The following is a 13525-nucleotide window of genomic DNA, read 5'->3' as shown; positions in this document are numbered from 1 at the left end:
TTCTCGGGGAGGTCCCCATTTATCACAGGGGGTCCCCATTTATTCCAGGGGGTCCCCATTTACCTGACAGGTGTCCCCATTTATTCCAAGGGGTCCCCATTTATCCCAGATGGGTCCCATTTCCCCCAGGGGTGTCCCCATTATCCCAGGAACCCTCTGCCCACCCCGGGGGTGTCCCCACTTACTCCATGAGTGTCCCCACCTTCCCTAATAGGCTCCCCACTTATCCCAGGGGGGTCCCCACATACCCCAGGGTGTCCCCACCTACCCCAGGGTGGTCCCCATTTATCCCAGGTAGTTTCTGCCCACCCCAGGGGTGTCCCCACCTCCCCTACTGGGCTCTCCACTTACCCTAGGGGGTCCCCATTTATTCCAAGAGGGGTCCCATTTCTTCCAGGGGTCCCCATTTATTCCAAGGGGGGTCTCATTTATCCCAGAGGGTCCCCATTTACCCCAGGGAGTCCCCACTTATCCCAGGGGGTCCCTACATACCCCAGGGTGGTCCTCACTATCTCAGGGTGTCTCCATGCACCCCAGGGTCATCCCCACATTCCCCAGGGTGGTCCCCATTTATCCCAAAAGTGTCTCCACCTTCCCTCATGGGCTCCCCATTTACCCCAGGGTGTCCACATTTACTCCAAAGGGTCCCGATTTACCCCAGGGTGGTCCCCACTTATCCCAGGGGGTCCCCACGTTCCCCAGGGCAGTCCCCACTCCCCCCATCCCCTCTGACCTCAGTGTCCCCCCTCCCCAGCCATGCACACTCCAGCTCCGGCCGAACTCTTCATCTCGGGAGCCCTCCCCGGCTCGGGCACCTTCCCGTCCTCCTCGGCGCTGGGCCCCTACCAGCACCCCGCCTCCTTCGGGGGCCGCAGCTTCCCGGTGGGGTCCCCCCTGAGCCTCCCCGAGGCCGCCTTCAGCCCCGGCTCCAACGGGCTGCTGTCCCCGCACGACCCTCTGCTGCACATCAAGCCCGCCCAGCCCGCCGTGCCCTCCTCGCTGGGCTTCGACCGCCTGGGCTCCGCCGTGCTGGGCTCGGCGCTGCCGGCGCAGACCCCTCCGTACCGCCCCGCGCCCGGCTCGTCGCAGTTCAACCTGCTCTCTGCTCCTCTCCCCGCGCCCTCCGAGCAGCCGCCGCAGCTCTACAACGCTCCCGTCTTCGGCGGAGGAGCCGCAGGAGGAGGAGGCGGCGGCGGAGGCGGCGGGGGCGGCGGCGATCGCGCCATATCGCGACAGGACAGCGTGATCAAGCACTACCAGCGGCCCGGCGGGGCTCAGGCTCAGCTGGCGCCGGCCCCGGCCCACAGCCTGCAGCATTACCTGAGCTGCGGCGGTTCATACCAGCAGGTGCCGCACCGCGCCCCGCTGTCCTGCAGCCCGCTGGGCGAGCAGTCCCCGGCCAGCTCCGAGGGCTCGCAGCAGCCCCCCAAACCCGCCGCCGCGGCCCCTCGCCCCGAGCCCGGCTACCGGCCCATCATCCAGTCCCCGGCCTACAGCGCGGCCAGCGCGGCCGGCAGCGGCGGGGCCGGCGGGGCCGGCGGCAAATCCAAGAGCTTCTCGGCCTCCCGGCAGCCGCCGCCGCGCTCCACCAACACGCCCAAGTGCCAGAGCAGCTACACGCCCAGCACGCCCAAGGCCAGCTCGGTGATCGCCAGCCAGTCGCCCGCCTACTCGCCGGGACAGCCCCCGCAGAGCCTGCTGGCCATGGGGGCAGCGCCCGGAGGATACAACACCCCCGGAGCCCCCCAGAGCCTCGGGGGAGCGGCGCAGCCCTCGGGGGGCTTCAGCGGGGCGCAGGGAGCGGAGCTGGGCGCGAAGAGCGGCGGGTACCAGAGCGGGGCGCAGGGCGGAGCGCAGGGGGGGCTCCAGCCCTGCGTCAGCGCCGGCGGCACCTACTCCCCCGAGCAGCTGCAGGCGCTGCCCTACGGCGTGCAGCCCGAGGGGGCTCAGCCCGGGGGGTACGGCCCGCCCGCCCCCTCACAAGGATTACCTACAGCCAGCCCTTCGCTGAGCTACAGCACCGGGCACTCCCCGGCCATGCCCGGCCCGCCGCTGCCCTACGCCGGCCTGGGGGGCTCCAGCCCCTCGCCCATCATCCGCCCGCTGCAGTCGCCGCCCGCCGCCCGCCCGCAGAGCGGACAGTCCCCGGGGCAGTCGCAGAAATACCTGGGCTCCGTGCTGTCCCCGTCCTTCATGGCCCCGCAGGGCTACGGAGGGGGTCCCGGGGGATTGGACAGGCAGCCGCCGCCCCCCGCGCCCGGAGCGCCGCCGAGTTTCGGCAAAGGAGGCAAAGGAGACTCGGCCGAGCAGCTGCTGGCGGCGGAGCGCAGCGAGGACGAGGATTTCCTGATCCAGCACCTGCTGCAGGCGCCCAGCCCGCCCCGCGAGGGGCTGGGGGGCTGCGAGGAGCGGCCCAAGGCCTTGGGGGGCTACGGCGGGGCGCTGGGCAAGGAGGAGCGCTACCAGCTGCAGAGCGTCATCCGCCCCAACTCCAACCTGGAGGCGCCGCTGGAGCTGGCGCTGCTCAAGGAGAAGAAGAAGCCGGAGCGAGGCAAGGGCGGCGGCGGCGAGGGGCTGGCGGCCACCTCGGTGGTCCACTACGGCCACCAGCCGCCCCCGCCGGCGCTGGACTCGTACGAGCTGAAAAAGCCGCCTGAACACCTGGGCGGCGGCAAAGAGCTGGGGCAGCCGCCCCCTCCTCACTCGTACCTGCCCAAAACCCCCGAGCACGGGCGGCTGGTGGGCGAGGGGCCGCCGCTGGAGCCGCACAACCTCCTGCTGGAGCCGCCCCCGGAGCTGGGGGGGTCCCTGCTGCCCTCGGTGCTGACCCACACGGCGCAGAGCCAGCTGCACCCGCGCCCCAAAGGCCGCGCCCCGCTGGACGTGCACCTGCTGGAGCAGCAGAGGATGCCTCCCCCTCCTCCTCCTCCGCCGCCTCCTCCTCCTCCCGCCGCCCCTCCGGCCGCTCCGGCCGCTCCGGCCGCTCCGTCCCCGCAGCTGCTGCTGGAGGCTCACCTGCACCAGGTGCGCCAGCAAGGCCTGGACCCGCCGCCGCCGCCGCTGCCGCCGGACTCCATGGAGGTGCTGCCGGCGCCTCAGGAGATCCAGGATTTCCTGGAGCCCCCTCTGGGGCTGGAATCCCACCTGGGGCAGGGCGCGGGGGTGCAGGGACCCCCGGGACACCTGCTGGACCCCGAGGGGGGCGTCCCGGCCGTGCCCGCCGAGGCCAAGGACCAGTTTTCGGAGAGCGGGAGCCCCGCGGGGGGCAAGGGGCGCTTCGTGCCGCTGACCTCCATCTGCTTCCCCGACGCGCTGCTGCAGGACGAGGACCGCGGCTTCTTCCCCGGCATGGAGGACATGTTCGGCCCCCCGCCCGAGGATTTCCCCAAGGCGCAGGAGGAGGAGGAGGAGGAGGATGGAAACGCCAACGCCGGGCTGGAGGCGCGGGGAGCAGAGGGGTTAAAGCCGCCCCCTCCCTACGACATGGGGCAGAGCTACCCCTCGTTCTGCCCCCAGGACGGGGGTCCCGCGGGGGGTGAGCCCCCCCAGCTGGGCAGCCTGGAGCCCCCCAAACACGAGCTGCCCTCCACGGTGAACGCGGAGCCGCTGGGGCTGATCCAGAGCACGGGCGAGGGCGGCCCCAAGCCCCCTCCTCCTCTCAGCACCCCGCTCTTCTGCTCCTCCAAACCCAAAAAGCTGCTCAAAACCTCCTCCTTCCACCTGCTGCGCAAGCGGGACCCTTTCCCCCCTCCCAAGAAGACCTACGCGCAGGAATACGAGTTCGAGGACGACGAGGACAAGGCGGACGTGCCCGCCGACATCAGATTGAACTCCCGGCGCCTCCCCGACCTCCTGCCCGACCTCATCTCCAGCTGCCGCCGCGCCCCGCTCACCCCCATGGGCGACATCGACTTCTGCCCGCACCCCGGCGCCCACCCCGCGCCCAAGAAACGCGGCAGGAAACCCACCAAGCCCAAGAGGGAAGGGCCCCCCCGGCCCCGGGGCAGACCCCGCATCCGGCCCCTGGAGCCCCCCGGGTTCCCCGACGGCGCCAAGAGGCCGCGGGGCAGAGGGAGAGGCCGCGGCAGGAAGGGGGGAGAGGACGGCGACGGCCTGGAGCCGCTCAAGCCGCTCAAGGTGAGGGGTTTGGGGCTCCTAAAGTGACCTAAACTGGCCTAAAATGACCCTAAATTGGGCATTAAGGGGTTAATAATGGTTGTCAATTGGGTTATCGGTGACCTGGAGGTGGTTGAGGTGAGGAGTTGGGAGTTGGAGGGGTTTGAGGGGTTCCAAAGAGTCCTAAAGTCACCCAAAATTTGGGTTATTGATGACCTGGAGGTGGTCGAGATGAGGAGTTGGGGGTTTGGGGGCTCCAAAGGGTCTTAAAATGGCCCAAAATTGGGCATTAAGGGGTTAATAATGGCTATCAATTGGGTTATTGGTGACCTGGAGGTGGTTGAGGTGAGGAGTTGGGGGTTTGGAGGGTTTCCTGGGCTCCAGACTGTCCCAAAATGACCCAAAAATGGGGTATTAATGGTTATTAATGTTATTAATTGGTCTATTAGTGATTATTAATGGTTAATAATTGGGTTATTGGTGACCTGGAGGGGGTTGAGGTGAGGAGTTTGGGGGTTTTGGGGGGTTTGAGGGGTTCCAAACTGTCCCAAAATGACCCCAAATTGGGCATTAAGGGGTTAATAATGGTTATCAATTGGGTTATTGGTGACCTGGAGGTGGTCAAAGTGAGGAGTTGGGGGGTTTGAGGAGTTTGCTGGGGCTGAAATGGTCCTGAAATGACCCGAAATTTGGGTTATTGGTGACCTGGAGGTTGAGGTGAGGAGTTTGAGGGTCTTCCTGGGCTCCAAACTGTCCCAAAATGACCCCAAATTGGGCATTAAGGGGTTAATAATGGTTGTTAATTGAGTTATTGGTGACCTGGAGGTGGTTGAGGTGAGGAGTTGGGGGGTTTGGGGGGTTTACTGGGCTCTAAATGGTCCTAAAATGACCCAGAATTGGGTATTAATGGTTATTAATTGGGTTATTGGTGACCTGGAGGATGTTGAGATAAGGAGTGGAGGTTGTTGAGGTGAGGAGTTTGGGTCCTCAGTGGGATTGGAGGTGAAGGTGCTGCGAAAAAGGGGTTTTGAGGAGGTTTTGAGGGATTTTGGGGAGGTTTTGAGGTGGTTTTGAGGGATTTTGGGGAGGTTTTGGGGATGTTTTGAGGGTCTGAGGCCCCCAGAGCCCCCCGGGTTCCCCGACGGCGCCAAGAGGCCGCGGGGCAGAGGGAGAGGCCGCGGCAGGAAGGGGGGAGACGACGGCGACGGCCTGGAGCCGCTCAAGCCGCTCAAGGTGAGGGGTTTGGGGCTCCTAAAGTGACCTAAACTGGCCTAAAATACCCAAAAATGGGCATTAAGGGGTTAATAATGGTTGTCAATTGGGTTATCGGTGACCTGGAGGTGGTTGAGGTGAGGAGTTGGGAGTTGGAGGGGTTTGAGGGGTTCCAAAGAGTCCTAAAGTCACCCAGAATTTGGGTTATTGATGACCTGGAGGTGGTCGAGATGAGGAGTTGGGGGTTTGGGGGCTCCAAAGGGTCTTAAAATGGCCCAAAATTGGGCATTAAGGGGTTAATAATGGCTATCAATTGGGTTATTGGTGATCTGGAGGTGGTTGAGGTGAGGAGTTGGGGGTTTGGAGGGTTTCCTGGGCTCCAAACTGTCCCAAAATGACCCAAAAATGGGGTATTAATGGTTATTAATGTTATTAATTGGTCTATTAGTGATTATTAATGGTTAATAATTGGGTTATTGGTGACCTGGAGGTGGTTGAGGTGAGGAGTTTGGGGGTTTTGGGGGGTTTGAGGGGTTCCAAACTGTCCCAAAATGACCCCAAATTGGGCATTAAGGGGTTAATAATGGTTATCAATTGGGTTATTGGTGACCTGGAGGTGGTCAAAGTGAGGAGTTGGGGGGTTTGAGGAGTTTGCTGGGGCTGAAATGGTCCTGAAATGACCCGAAATTTGGGTTATTGGTGACCTGGAGGTTGAGGTGAGGAGTTTGAGGGTCTTCCTGGGCTCCAAACTGTCCCAAAATTATCCGAAATTGGGCATTAAGGGGTTAATGATGGTTGTTAATTGGGTTATTGGTGACCTGGAGGTGGTTGAGGTGAGGAGTTGGGGGTTTGGGGGGTTTACTGGGCTCTAAATGGTCCTAAAATGACCCAGAATTGGGTATTAATGGTTATTAATTGGGTTATTGGTGACCTGGAGGATGTTGAGATAAGGAGTGGAGGTTGTTGAGGTGAGGAGTTTGGGTTCTCAGTGGGATTGGAGGTGAAGGTGCTGCGAAAAAGGGGTTTTGAGGAGGTTTTGAGGGATTTTGAGGTGGTTTTGAGGGATTTTGGGGAGGTTTTGGGGATGTTTTGAGGGTCTGAGGCCCCCAGAGCCCCCCGGGTTCCCCGACGGCGCCAAGAGGCCGCGGGGCAGAGGGAGAGGCCGCGGCAGGAAGGGGGGAGACGACGGCGACGGCCTGGAGCCGCTCAAGCCGCTCAAGGTGAGGAGTTTGGGGGTCCTAAAGTGACCTAAACTGGCCTAAAATACCCAAAAATGGGCATTAAGGGGTTAATAGTGGTTGTCATTTGGGTTATTGGTGACCTGGAGGTGGTTGAGGTGAGGAGTTTGGGGGTTTGAGGGTCTTGCTGGACTCCAAACTGTCCCAAAATGACCCCAAATTGGGCATTAAGGGGTTAATGATGGTTGTTAATTGGGTTATTGGTGACCTGGAGGTGGTCAAAGTGAGGAGTTGGGGGGTTTGAGGAGTTTGCTGGGGCTGAAATGGTCCTGAAATGACCCGAAATTTGGGTTATTGGTGACCTGGAGTTTGAGGGTCTTCCTGGGCTCCAAACTGTCCCAAAATTATCCGAAATTGGGCATTAAGGGGTTAATGATGGTTGTTAATTGGGTTATTGGTGACCTGGAGGTGGTTGAGGTGAGGAGTTGGGGGTTTGGGGGGTTTACTGGGCTGCAAACTGTCCCAAATAACCCAAAATTTGGGGTTTTTTCTCCCAAAATGACCCAAAATTGGGGGTTTTTCCCCCAAATGATCCCAAAGTGACCCAAAATTGGGGTTTTTTTCCCCAAATGGTCCCAAAATGACCCAAAATTTGGGTTTTTCCCCCGAAATGGTCCCAAAGTGACCCAAAATTGGGGTTTTTTTCCCCAAATGGTCCCAAAATGACCCAAAATTTGGGGGTTTTTCCCCCAAATGGTCCCAAAATCATCCAAAATTTGGGTTTTTTCTGTCCCCCAGATCAAACTGGGGCTCCCAGTATAAACCAGTGACCCCAGTTTGTGTCCCCCAGATCAAACTGAGGCTCCCAGTATAAACCAGTGACCCCAGTCTCTGTCCACAGATAAAACCGGTTATGCCTGGGGGGTTCATGAGAGGTTCAGCCATTCCCAGTACAAACCAGTAACCCCCCAGGTCAAACTGGGGGTGTCCAGGGATGATTCATGGGGGGGGTTATGAGTTCCCAGTATAAACCAGTAACACCCCAGGTCAAACTGGCTGTGCCTGGGGGGTTCATGGATGGTTCAACCATTCCCAGTACAAACCAGTAACCCCAGTTTCTCCCTCTCTCCCCACAGATCAAACTGGCCGTGCTGGGGGGGTCAGGGGCAGGTCAGAAGTTCCCAGTACAAACCAGTAACCCCAGTCTCTCTCTCTCCCCCCACAGATCAAACTGGCCGTGCCTGGGGGGGTTAGTGGATGATTCCATCATTCCCAGTACAAACCAGTAACCCCAGTTTCTCCCTCTCTCCCCACAGATCAAACTGGCTGTACCTGGGGGGGTTCATGGATGGGTCAAAGGCTCCCAGTACAAACCAGTAACCCCCTTTTCTCTCCCCACAGATCAAACTGGCCGTCTCCAAACCCGACTCCGCCCCTCCCCCTCCCTCCTCCGCCCCTCCCCCCGCGCCCCTCCCCTCCCTGCCCCCCCCCTCGGCCCCCCCAGCCCCCCCTGCAGCCCCCCCCGCCCCATTCCCGGTGCCCCCCGAGGGGGTCTCCCCGGCAGAGCCCCCCCAGGCGCGGCTGCGGCAGCGGCTCCGCGAGGCCGAGGAGAAGCAGCCGGAGGTGAAATCCGGGTTCATGGCCTCCTTCCTGGACTTCCTCAAATCCGGGAAGCGCCAGCAGCCCCCGCTGCCCCCCAGCCCCTCCCCAAAGCCCCCCAAAGCCCCCGCGGGACCCCCCAGCTTCCCCCCGGCCGTGCTGGGGGGGTCCCTGGAGGGAGGAGCGGCGGCGGGAGGGGACGGCGAGGGGCTGGTGATGGCCTGTCCCTCGCCCTGCAAGCGCCTGGACGAGGAGCTCAAGAGGAACCTGGAGACGCTGCCCTCCTTCTCCTCGGACGAGGAGGACTCCGTCAGCAAGAACCAGGACCTGCAGAAGAGCATCAGCTCCGCCATCTCCGCCCTGGACGAGCCCCCCGAGCGCAGGGAGCCCCCCGAGGCCCACGGTGAGAGGGGTACACAGCTGACAGGACCTGGGGGAGATGATGGGGACGGGTACACAGCTGACAGGACCTGGGGGAGCTGCTGAGGGGGAGCAGGAACCTGCCAGGGGGTCATAGAGACCTTCTAGGGCTTCACAAGGACCTTGCAGAAGTTTATAGGGACCTTCCAGGACCTGTCAGGGGTTAATAGAAACCTTCAAGGACCTGTCCAGACTTGTAGTGACCTTCCAGGAGTTCATAGGGAATCTTTCAGGAGTTCATAGAGACCTGTAAGGAGTTCATAGAGACCTTTCAGGGGTTAATAGAGACCTGTCAGCAGTTTATAGGGACCTTCCAGGACCTGTCCAGGACCTGTAGAGACCTTCCAGGAGTTCATGGAGACCTTCCAGAATCCATAGATACCTTCCAGGAGTTCATAGAGACCTTTCAAGAGTTCATAGAGACCTTCCAGGACCTTTCAGGACCTGTAGAGACCTTTCAGGGGTTTATAGGGACCTGCCAGGACCTGTCAGGGGTGTGTAGGGCCCTCCTTCTCCTCGGACGAGGAGGACTCTGTCAGCAAGAACCAGGACCTGCAGAAGAGCATCAGCTCCGCCATCTCCGCCCTGGACGAGCCCCCCGAGCGCAGGGAGCCCCCCGAGGCGCACGGTGAGAGGGGTACACACCTGACAGGACCTGGGGGAGATGATGGGGACGGGTACACAGCTGGCAGGACCTGCCACGGCTTCATAGGGACCTGACAGGACCTTCAAAGAGTTCATAGGGACTGCCAGGATCTGCTGGGAGGGCACAGGAACCTGCCAGGGGTTCATAGAGACCTATCAGGGCGTTATAGGGACCTTCCAGGACCTTCCAGGAGTTCATAGAGACCTTCCAGAGGTTTGTAGAGACCTTCCAGGACCTGTCCAGACCTGTAGAGACCTTCCAGAACCCATAGAGACCTTCCAAGGCTTCATAGAGACCTGTCAGGGGTTTATAGGGACCTTCCAGGACCTGTCCAGGATCTGTAGAGACCTTCCAGGACCTGTAGAGACCTTCCAGGGGTTCATAGAGACTTTACATGAGTTCATAGAGAACTGCCAGAGGTTCATAGAGACCTGTCAGGAGTTCATAGAGACCTTCCAGGACCTGTTAGGGTTCATAGGGACCTTTCAGGGGTTTATAGGGACCTGCCAGGACCTGTCAGGGGTGTGTAGGGCCCTCCTTCTCCTCGGACGAGGAGGACTCTGTCAGCAAGAACCAGGACCTGCAGAAGAGCATCAGCTCCGCCATCTCCGCCCTGGACGAGCCCCCCGAGCGCAGGGAGCCCCCCGAGGCGCACGGTGAGAGGGGTACACACCTGACAGGACCTGGGGGAGCTGACAGGACCTGCCAGGGGTTCATAGGGACCTGACAGGACCTGGGGGGAGATGCTGAGGGGGAGCAGGAACCTGCCAGGAGTTCATAGAGACCTTCCAGAACCCATAGAGACCTTCCAGAACCCATAGAGACCTTCCAGGACCCATAGAGACCTTCCAGGACCCATAGAGACCTTCCAGAACCCATAGAGACCTTCCAGGACCCATAGAGACCTTCCAGGGCTTCATAGAGACCTGTCAGGGGTTCATAGAGACCTGTCAGGGGGTTATAGGGACCTTCAAGGACCTTTTAGGGCTCGTAGAGACCTTCCAGGAGTTCATAGGGATTTTCCAGGAGTTCATGGAGACCTTCCAGGACCTGTCAGGAGTTCATGGAGACCTTCCAGGACTCACAGAGACCTTCCAGGGGTGGTTCATAGGGACCTGTCAGAGGTTCATAGGGACCTTCCAGGACCTGTCAGGAGTTCATAGGGACCTCCCAGGGGTTCATAGAGACCTTCCAGGGCTCACAGAGACTTTCCAGGGGTTCACAGGGACCTGCCAGGAATTCATAGGGACCTTCCAGATGTTTATAGGGATCTTTGAGGACCTGCCAGGGGTTCATAGAGACCTGCCAGGACCTTCCTGGACCTGTAGAGACCTTCCAGGGGTTCATAGAGACCTTCCAGAGGTTTATAGGGACCTTCCAGGACCTGCCAGGGGTTCATAGAGACCTTCCAGGGCTTCACAGGGATCTGCCAGGACCTTCCAGGACCTTCCATTGGTTCTCATGGTCCTTCCAGGACCTTCCATTGGTTCCCATGGCCCTTCCAGGACCTTCCATTGGTTCCCATGGCCCTTCCAGGACCTTCCATTGGTTCCTATGGTCCTTCCATTGGTTCCTATGGTCCTTCCAGGACCTTCCATTGGTTCCTATGGCCCTTCCATTGGCTCCTATGGCCCTTCCAGGACCTTCCATTGGTTCCCATGGCCCTTCCAGGACCTTCCATTGGTTCCTATGGCCCTTCCAGGACCTTCCATTGTTTCCCATGGTCCTTCCATTGGTTCCCATGGTCCTTCCATTGGCTCCTATGGCCCTTCCAGGACCTTCCATTGGTTCCTATGGTCCTTCCATTGGTTCCTATGGACCTTCCATTGGTTCCCATGGCCCTTCCAGGACCTTCCATTGGCTCCTATGGCCCTTCCAGGACCTTCCATTGGCTCCTATGGCCCTTCCAGGACCTTCCATTGGTTCCCATGGTCCTTCCATTGGTTCCCATGGTCCTTCCATTGGCTCCTATGGCCCTTCCAGGACCTTCCATTTGTTCCTATGGCCCTTCCAGGACCTTCCATTGGCTCCTATGGCCCTTCCAGGACCTTCCATTGGCTCCTATGGCCCTTCCAGGACCTTTACCCCCCTAACGGATGTTTTTCTCTCCCCACAGCCGCCCCCCCGCCGGAGGCCCCTCCCCCCAGCCCTCCCCCCCCTCCCCCCGACCCCCCCCAGGGTGACGCCCCCGGCCCCTCCCCCCCCCTCCCCGCGGGGTCCCCTCCCCCTCCCCCCGGTGGGCTCCCGGCCCGGGGGGGCTCCCCCAGCCCGGTGGGGGCGGGGGGGGGCGGGGAGGGGTCCCCAGAGCCCCCCGAGCCCCCCGACAGCCGGGCCCTGCACCTGGCCCAGAAACAGGGCACGGCCGCCGTCTGCGGGGACACCAGCGACGAGGAGGAGAGCGGGGGAGAGGGGATCTTCAGGGAGAGGGACGAGTTCGTCGTCAGGGTGGAGGACATCCCTGCCCTCAGGGTGAGACTGGGGGTCACTGGGGTATACTGGGGGGCACTGGGTTATACTGGGGGGCAGTACAGGGCACTGGGAGAGGGGATCTTCAGGGAGAGGGACGAGTTCGTCGTCAGGGTGGAGGACATCCCTGCCCTCAGGGTGAGGCACTGGGATATACTGGGAGTCACTGGAAGGGAGTGGGAGTCAGTATATGGCACTGAGGGGCACTGGGATTCACTGGGAATTACTGGGAAAGGCACTGGGGGGCACTGGGAGTCACTGGGGGGCACTGGGAGGGACTGGGAAAGGCACTGGGAGGGACTGGGTTATACTGGGAGTCACTGGGAGTCAGGACAAGGCACTGGGAGTCACTGGGAGAACTGGGGGAGACTCCACACCAGGAACTGGTTTTTAACTGGTTCTGACTGGAAGATTTTGGGGACCTTTGGGGGTCCCTGGGGGGATTTGGGGGATTTCTGTGACTCTCAATGAGTCTGGGGGATTTTGGGGGGGATTTTTGAGGTCCAGGACCTCCCTGACCCCCCAAATTTCCCCCAACTGGTGCTGCAGAGGGGCCTGGGACCCATTTTTGGTGGAATTTGGGGGGATTTTGGGGAGTTTTGGGGATCCCTGGGGGGGATTTGGGGGATTTCTGTGACTGTGGATGAATCTGGGGAATTTTGGGGGAGATTTTGGGGGTCCAGGACCCCCCTGACCCCCCTGAATTTGCCCCATCTGGTGCTGCAGATGAGCCTGAACCCCATTTTTGGTAGAATTTTGGGGGATTTGGGGGGTCCCTGGGGGGATTTGGGGGATTTCTGTGACTCTCGATGAGTCTGGGGGATTTTGGGGGAGATTTTGGGGGTCCAGGACCCCCCTGACCCCCCATTTTCCCCCCAGCTCACACTGCAGACAAGCCTGAACCCCCTTTTTGGTGGAATTTTGAGGGATTTTGGTGGAATTTTGGTGGATTTTAGAGGATTTTGGGGATCCCCGTTTCTCTGGATGGCTCTGGATGAATCTGGGGGATTTGGGGTGGATTTTGGGGGACCTGACCCCCCTGAGCCCCCAAATTTCCCCCCAGCTGGTGCTGCAGATGAGCCTCAGCCCCGTTTTTGGTGGAATTTTGGGGAACTTTAGGGGATTTTGGGGGTCCCTGTTTCTCTGGCTGGGTCTGGGGGATTTGGGGGATTTTGGGGAGATTTGGGGTGGATTTTTGGGGTCCAGGACCCCCCTGACCCCCAGAATTTGCCCCATCTGGTGCTGCAGATGAGCCTGAACCCCATTTTTGGTAGAATTTTTGGGGATTTTAGAGGATTTTGGGGTTTCCTTTGACTGTGGATGGATCTGGGGGGTCTGGGGTGGGTTTGGGGTGTATTTTTGGGGGTCCTGACCCCCATTTTTCCCCCCAGCTGGCGCTGCAGACGGGCCGGGAGCCGCCCCCCATCTGGAGGGTGCAGAAAGCTCTGCTGCAGAAATTCACCCCCGAGATCAAGGACGGGCAGCGGCAGTTCTGCGCCACCAGCAACGTGAGTGTGCCACAAAACCACCAAAATCAGCACAAAATGGCCCAAAACCGGCCCCAAATGGCCAAAACCAGCCCAAAAACGGCCCAAAACACCCTAAAAATGGCTAAAAACACCCCAAAAACGGCCAAAACCAGCCCCAAACTGGCCCAAAACACCCTAAAAATGGCCCAAAATGGCCCAAAACCAGCCCAAAACCAGCACAAAAAGGCCCAAAACACCCCAAAACTGGCCCCAAAAACACCCCAAAAATGGCCCAAAACACCCCAAAAATGGCCCAAAAATAGCACAAAAATGGCCCAAAACAGCGCAAACCAGCCCAAAAACAGCCCAAAAATGGCCCAAAAGATCCCCAAAATGGCCCAAAACACCCAAAACCAGCC

At 60.2% G+C, this 13525-nt stretch overlaps 1 protein-coding gene across 1 annotated transcript in view; it reads left to right on the top strand.

Moving 5' to 3' along the window:
* The window catches only part of PRR12 (proline rich 12), a gene marked incomplete at its 5' end in the record, with an annotated part of 33770 nt that overhangs the window by 9685 nt on the left and 10560 nt on the right, over positions 1-13525 (top strand). The window contains 8 exon segments of the mRNA XM_083882146.1: positions 755-4137; positions 7908-8474; positions 8476-8508; positions 9051-9153; positions 9702-9827; positions 11288-11350; positions 11474-11640; positions 13029-13145. Of these exon segments, the coding sequence (XP_083738272.1) occupies positions 755-4137; positions 7908-8474; positions 8476-8508; positions 9051-9153; positions 9702-9827; positions 11288-11350; positions 11474-11640; positions 13029-13145 (4559 nt within the window).

The sequence above is a fragment of the Zosterops lateralis genome, assembly GCF_965231275.1.
Source record: "Zosterops lateralis genome assembly, chromosome: 37".
In the NCBI taxonomy this organism is placed as follows: Eukaryota; Metazoa; Chordata; class Aves; order Passeriformes; family Zosteropidae; genus Zosterops; species Zosterops lateralis.
The sequence above is the reverse complement of the archived record's forward strand: the minus strand, read 5'-3'. Positions and strand labels throughout refer to the sequence as shown.